The sequence below is a fragment of the Oenanthe melanoleuca genome, chromosome 2 (assembly GCF_029582105.1).
Source record: "Oenanthe melanoleuca isolate GR-GAL-2019-014 chromosome 2, OMel1.0, whole genome shotgun sequence".
Taxonomy (NCBI): Eukaryota; Metazoa; Chordata; class Aves; order Passeriformes; family Muscicapidae; genus Oenanthe; species Oenanthe melanoleuca.
In genome coordinates this window covers 47,417,387-47,424,263 of record NC_079335.1, presented here as the reverse complement: position 1 = coordinate 47,424,263, position 6,877 = coordinate 47,417,387, and the positions used below count along the sequence as shown (strand labels likewise).

The window sequence follows — 6,877 nt, the reverse complement described above, 5'->3', positions numbered from 1 at the left end:
ACTATCAGTAACAAGTGCAGGACAATTTAAGACACAGCCAATTTTTCCACTTCAATGAAAGCATGTCTAGCCTCCAAGACTCCTGACTCAAACCCTCATCTACTCTTTCATGCCCATATGGTGTGAGTCTGAGCTTGCTCTCAGCTATGGGACTGGCCAGCTCGTCTTCTCCCCAACTGCTCTGCTATTTTAATCACACTGTGCTTGAAATGAAGCGTGACAGTCTCTCCCACTACTGACCGAGTCAATCACTGGTGCAGCCCCGGTACTGTCTGTGGCAGCCAACAGCACACATAAGACAGCAAGCAGAGGACACAGTTATAGCTCAGCCTTCCAGAAACCCACCAAATCATTCCTTACATTGGTCTTTAGGAGAGAAAGCAACAGGAGAGGTGTGATGAACTGAGAATCCCAACAAACCTTTCCGTGCTACACAGGCATCGCCAGGTGCCGTGAGAAAGGACTACTATATAATCCCATCCATCAACACCAAACCTGAAACCCAGAAGTCAAATTACAGCGACAGCTGGCAAGAGCCAGTATGTCTCTAACCATGAAGCATTAGCCCAATGCTGCAAAACGTCTTAAGTGAGTCATTTTGAAACGTAATGAAGGTGATAACACAACTAGGTCTCGTGTTTTTCAGATATGCAAGTTATTGTGCTGTAAAATTAACCAATCAGCAGCACTTGCCTGTGTATACAAAACCCCACAAATAATACTGGAGTTCAAACTTTGCTCTCACTCAAGACTACCATAAGCCCAGTTGGAGTTGCAAAGCCACGGCAGACCTAGAGCTTCAACCAGTCTGCAAACTGCTAAATAATTCATTGCCAAGGTCAATTTGTAAAAATCACCATTGTTTTTAAAATTAAAAATCAATTCTGTATAATGTCGTATTTCTGACTGAACAGGAAATGATAAAACTCCACCACTCTAAGAGGGTTACATGAGAACGATTTGTAGTATTGAGTCTCCAAATCTACAACACTTCTGGCTTTTTGTATTTTGTTAACTGTTTAAGTGTATCTATGGTACTCTAAAAGCAAATATACATATTTGCTTTATCTGAAATTCAAAATGCAAATGGCTTTACTCTGCAGCATTGCCTGCAAAATGAACTGGATATTCCGACTCAATTCTTTTTCTTAAGAATAAACTGTATTAGGTTATCATCAGTGATCGACACAATTACTCTTTAATGATCAGCCTTTAAAGAAAATAAAGCAGGGAGAGATGTACATTTGACTACTAGAGAGCTGGCAACAATAAAAGATAATGCTTAATGAGAACTGCTGATTTGCCTATGTAAACCTCAGTAACTTTGCCTCTTTGGTTACTTTTTTCTTTTCCTTCCTGCAGTCTGCAGTTCTGAACGCCAGATGCATTTGAATCACCTTTATCCGTGAAGACCCGATTGTTTTATTTCTCAAAACCCTGGTTTATGGAACCGCGACGAGTGGGAACGCGCGAGGCAGAATTCCTTGGAGCCGCTGGTGCGCGATGCGCAGGCCGGCTCCTCGCTGGGCGGCAGGTCCGTCCCGCGGAGCCGCCCTGGCGCTCCGAGCAGCACCGCACCGCCGGAGGGCCATCCTTGCTTCTGCGACCCACTGCAAATCAAACGCACTCAGCCTCAGCCGTGGCCCACCTGAAGATGCCTAGGCGAGGAGTTTTAAAAGTTATTTTGTTCGCTTTTCAGGCCGACGGGCTCCGTTGCCGGAATGTCTCACGTTCGGCTTCTCTGGCAGGAGAGGCTCGCCGAGCACACCAGCCCGGCACGGCACGGCACGGCACGGCGGGAGGAGCAGCTCCCCCAGATTTACCCCGCGACCCAGGGCCGGGCGGAGGCGGCCGCCCCCGGGCAGGGCAAGCCCCGCTCCCTCCCGCCGCCCCGCACGCCTCCACCATGTTGTCTGGGCGCGCAGCGGCGCGGAGGAGGCAGCGCCGCCAGCCCGGCTCCGCGGGGGCCGCCCGGCTCCTCCCCGCGGCCTCCGGCTCGGGCGCGGAGGCGCTGCCCCGGCCGGGAGGCGCGGCGATCCCGGCCCGGAGCGCATGGAGGGAAACGCGCTGCGGAGGAGGGGCCGCGGTGCCCACCGGAGATCCCGGCCATAGGGGCGGGGAGTCTCCTCCTCCTCCACCTCCTCCTCCTCCTCCCGCAGCGAGGCTCCAGCTCCCCGCACGCACCGGAGCGCTCGGCTCCCTCCTCCTCGTCCCTCCTCCCTTCCCCTCCTCCCCGCTTCCCTCCCCGGGTCGCCGCGGCTCCGGGAGGAGCGGGGGGGCCCCCGCTTCCTTCCCTCCCCCCCTCCTTCTCCCACCCGCCACGCCGAGGAGAGGCAGGTGAGGCCCCGGCCGCGTCCCCGCTCCGCCGCCCCACGGGAGCGGCGGCCGCGATGGCGGCGGCGATGGAGGCGCTAGGCCCCGGCCGCCCGCCCCCGGCCTCGCCCCGCCGCCGCGCCCCGGGGGCGGGGGGCGTCCCGCACCCCCGGCCCCTGCTCCTCCGCAACTTTCTCGGCAACTTTCTCCCGGGCCCGAGCCCCTGCCCGCGGGGCCGAGGGGTCGGGCGGGCGGGCGGGAGCCGGGCTGGGCTGGGCGGGCTGCGCGGGGCGGGCTGCGGGCAGTAAGTTTTGGGGGAGGGCGCCGTGCCCCCCGCTCGGCCCGGGTCCTCCCGGCCCTGCCCTGCCCTGCCCGCCGGGCGCCGCGGGCGGCTGCTCGTCCCCCGGCGGGGGCGGCGTTCCGCGCCCGGGCTGGCGCTCGGCGTGAGCCGCTCCCGGCTCCGCTCCCGGCGCGGGGCCGGAGGATGTAAACGGGCAACATTCAGGAGTCGCCCGTAGCTTGGCCTGCGCTGTTTTATCTCCTATTAGTTTTTTTTCCCCCCGCCCCACTGTTCTGGTTTATATCCCATTATCGAGCCTGCGACGCGGCCGCTTTACGTTTCTGAGTCATTAATTTAAATGTTCAATTTTCACACTTCATCAAGGCTCCTTGTCTTCCTTACAGTTTAAGATAAAATGTGTTGGACACACACAGGCCCCTGTTCCTGCGGAGTCTGCACATAACTTTCTGCTCTGTGTGGACCCGCAGGCTTGGTGTGCTTAAAGTTGTGTGCTCAGACCAAGGGCTGGCATGACTTCTTCTACATTCAGTTTTACAAATATGTGAAGTTTATGATATTTTTTTATTATATTCATATATGGGCTTCTGCATGTCTCGTATGCATGTGGGTATGGTCCACTTGGCACTGGGAAAACGAGGACAGAAATATTTCTGAAGCTCATATTGTAAAGGTGTATTCAGATGTACATGCTGGATTTTACCCTAGGCAGAGTTTGGTCATTAATTAAAAATCAGATCTTTGGGTTTACTTAAAGTGGCAGAATGTTCCAAACCAGTTTTGAAACTTAGAGTGTGCTGACAAAGAAGGTGTATTGGTTTTCACTTAATAATTCATAGCCAGCTGAATGATATTTCAGGCAAATTTTGCACTTGAAATCGATCTTAAATCGGGGAGCTAGATACGAAAGTTTACTTCAGAGTCTTTTTTCTTTCCTTTTTGGAAAGTAAGATGTTGAAGAGGGATAAAATTACCTTGCCAGTTGCCTTTGCAGTACCTCTATTGATAGGTAGTACAGTTCAGCCATAACCATGTTTTGGTAGGCTTCACAGAAGTAAGAATGTTTCCTTTCCAAACAAGAAAAAAACTACAAAACCTTGCACTTCCACTCTTATTTCTGATGTGTATCTGTAAATTTAGTTATAGGAGGTTCCTACTGAGCATAAGCATAGAGTGGAGGCTATGTGTGTGTTTTGCACAGCAAGCTGTGTCTAATTTTGAGACAAGGTGGCATCTGTGATGGCAGCAGAGACAGCAGTGTAGACGCTGTGGTCTTCCTGAATTTCAAAGAAAAAGATCCAGCGGTACCAGGTGTGATAGTAATTACTAGCATCAATTGCCAGTAAATAATTATTCCACGTGCTTTTTTAGCTTTATTTAACAAGTGCAGCTCAAATAGAACTATAATCTTTGTGTGCCTTCAGTCCCTCTAGTAACTATTCTGACTGTTAGAAGATTTCAAATAAATTTGAGGTCTCCCAGGTGAGCAGTTTCTACAAAATATCTGGAAGTAAGGAAGCCAGGTAGAACGGAACTTTTAACCTGCACACCAGAGAGTTCACAGCAACACTTACCTCAGGCTGGAAATTGATGCAGGAAATGGGGCCTCTCTGGCTTTGCTGCTTGCAGAGCTACTGGTCTGGTTTTCAATAGTTATTTAATACCTGGACCTCAGTACCATTCTATCTGGAATGGACTGGTGAACTTAAGGTAGCTTTAATCTGTATTTTGTGTTATAAAGAGAGATTTTCAGGGAAATATTTGTCACACAACAACAGTTCTTTGGCTGTGAAACAAATGAATGGAATTGAAAGTATACTTAAATTGTTGCACTATTTTGAAATAGCTGGAAAAATACTTAATACATTTTTGGTGTGCTGCATACTCTGTAACGGAATTATTAAAAAACTTCACAATATAGGGGTTTTTATCAATATTCATGCAACAGAGCAGTTAACTGTTCTTCTGCACCGAAGAAATGCTCTTTATATTGAGCTTTGCACACTTCTGCAGTTCCTTAAGAATTAAATTGTCACTCTGTTCGGTCTGATAAATCATGGCCATCATGTGACAGCAATATGAAAGTCTGCGGTGTGGCACATGTCAGATTATGTGGTCAAAGTTTACTTTATGAACAAACTGGCTGCATGGTTTTACTTTTCCGTATGCTCTACCTGTGGACAAAAGCTGTACATTTTCAATAGATAATTCCTTGTGTTCAAAACATTAGTTAAAAGAAATATGTTCTTTGGTCCATGTTCCCTACTTGCATCCAACTATTTTTGCTGCATGGTTTGATCACAGTTGGAGTAAGATGCCTTGATGCTAATTTAAAAATTGGTGTCAGTACTAACGCAAATACGACTTTAGGAGCACATCCTTATTCTGCTGGCTTACATCAAGCAGCCTTTTTCAGGTAGGACACCTTCTGTGCATATGTACACAACCTGTGGTTTCTGTGAAGTCCTCCTGAAAGGTTTCAGGCTTCTAGTACTGGAAGTCCTGTGCCTGTTGATGGAACAGATTGATCCATGAGGCAGAGCTACAGTTTCTCTAAGTACTGTAACAGAACCAGGTTAGTTTTTGTCTTGGAGGAGCCACCTCCAAATACAAGTAGATAACTAAATCTGAGGATTTGTTTCATTTCTCTTCTCCTTGAGAGTGCCAGTAGGAGGCTGTTTTATAGTGATGGATTTTGTGATGTGGCTACAACTGTTTTTCATAATTTTTAAAAATAAAAACTGTTTTGCAGTTGCCATATAGGAACTTCTTTCAGTCACTGCAGTTCCTGGCTGCATTCACACCAGTGATTAGAGCTGTAGAGTTCCAGATTGTATCACCAATTGCTGAGTTTTGAAGGTAAACCTGGACAACTTCCTATGTGTATTCTGAGTTTAGTAGGGAAAAAGTAATGTTGAAAAGATGCTGTCAGCTAATTGTAGGACAAGTTTCTTTTTAGGTTATGAGAGGTGGTTCTTACTGCCTTTTGCACTTATGGGATTTATCATTAAAACAGAAACTGGCACCAAAGTAAGTTATTGAAATGAGTAGGACTGCACCCTTAGGTAAAGTTAACATGCACGGCTGATTGCAGGATCAGAGATCAAGATGATAGTAACTTTAATGCTAGAAATTGAGTAAGTAAACACTATTACTTATGAATGAGTTTTGTTCCCTTTAGATTTAAATACATATTCTTTGAAAATGTAAAGGGTAGCTGGAAATAGGATAGGAAATGCTCTGTGTTGTCATTTTGGGTAGGCACTGCATAGAGCACTGGGTTTCATGCTGTGTCCCCTAAGTCGGTGGACCAAAGCCATGCACTGCTGAAATGAAGCCCTAGAGCTTGACTTCTAGCTAGCCCTGGCTTGTATCCAAGCCCCACACTCAGTGGGAGACTGCTGTAGAGATCTGCATTTAAGGCTTTGTTGATTGTTGTGGCCAAGACTGGGGTTTAGTTTCGATTTTTCTTGACTGCAGTATTAGGTGATGTTATAGAGCATGGTTGGAGAATGCTGAGGAAGTAAAATCTCAGACTGGAATGATTTGTATTTTAGATTCTTGAACACTGTTAGTTGTTGAGTAGGGAACTGGATAACATTTTTGCTAACCTGGCTGTGTTTTATCTTTGTATTTTTGGAAGGCAAGTGCTTTTATAGTAGTGTTACATGAGACTTTAACAAGTATCAATATTGACTGCACCTATATCTTAAATGTTTATGTAAAATTTGAATTCTGATGGTGCTACTGAACATGAAATAATTTGTCTTTCGACTTGTCACTTCAGGGAGATGAAAAACTCTTATGGCTTAAGATGTTTCTATGGCTTTCTTCACACCAGAAGTCTAGAGTTGTCTGGGGGAAAATAAATGATTCTTCAGAAGTGATGAGCCCTTTTAGTTGAAATTTTAGGATTATCTAGACCAGATTTACAAGAGTGAATAACTTTATTTAACTTCATTGACAGTGAAGTTGAGTAAACACACCCACATAACTAAATCTTTGTAGATCAGGGCCTTTAAATTTGTTTTGGAGAAACCTTCAGGAGAATTTTGTGGCATTAATCACCCATTTAAACTTAGTCTTTGTATTAGAGGAGTTTGATTTAGTAGGGTTAAGTTCCTTTGCACATGCCCAAAGCACTCTCAGGTGTTTCAAAACTGAGGCAGTAGTTGTGTTTTATTCATGATGTGAATTGTGGAGTATAAATGCAGTCAGGCCTCAGGTATGCTTCCCAGGATGACAGCCCCTGTAGAAAAGAGGGCT

At 46.8% G+C, this 6,877-nt stretch overlaps 1 protein-coding gene across 1 annotated transcript in view; it reads left to right on the top strand.

The window, feature by feature from the left end:
* Positions 1–1,655: 1,655 nt before the first annotated feature.
* The window catches only part of YES1 (YES proto-oncogene 1, Src family tyrosine kinase), a 49,691-nt gene continuing 44,469 nt past the window's right edge, over positions 1,656–6,877 (top strand). The window contains exon 1 of the mRNA XM_056484225.1: positions 1,656–2,337. Coding sequence (XP_056340200.1) covers positions 1,722–2,337 — 616 coding nt within the window. The 5' untranslated portion in view covers positions 1,656–1,721. The remainder of the gene's footprint in view (positions 2,338–6,877) is intronic.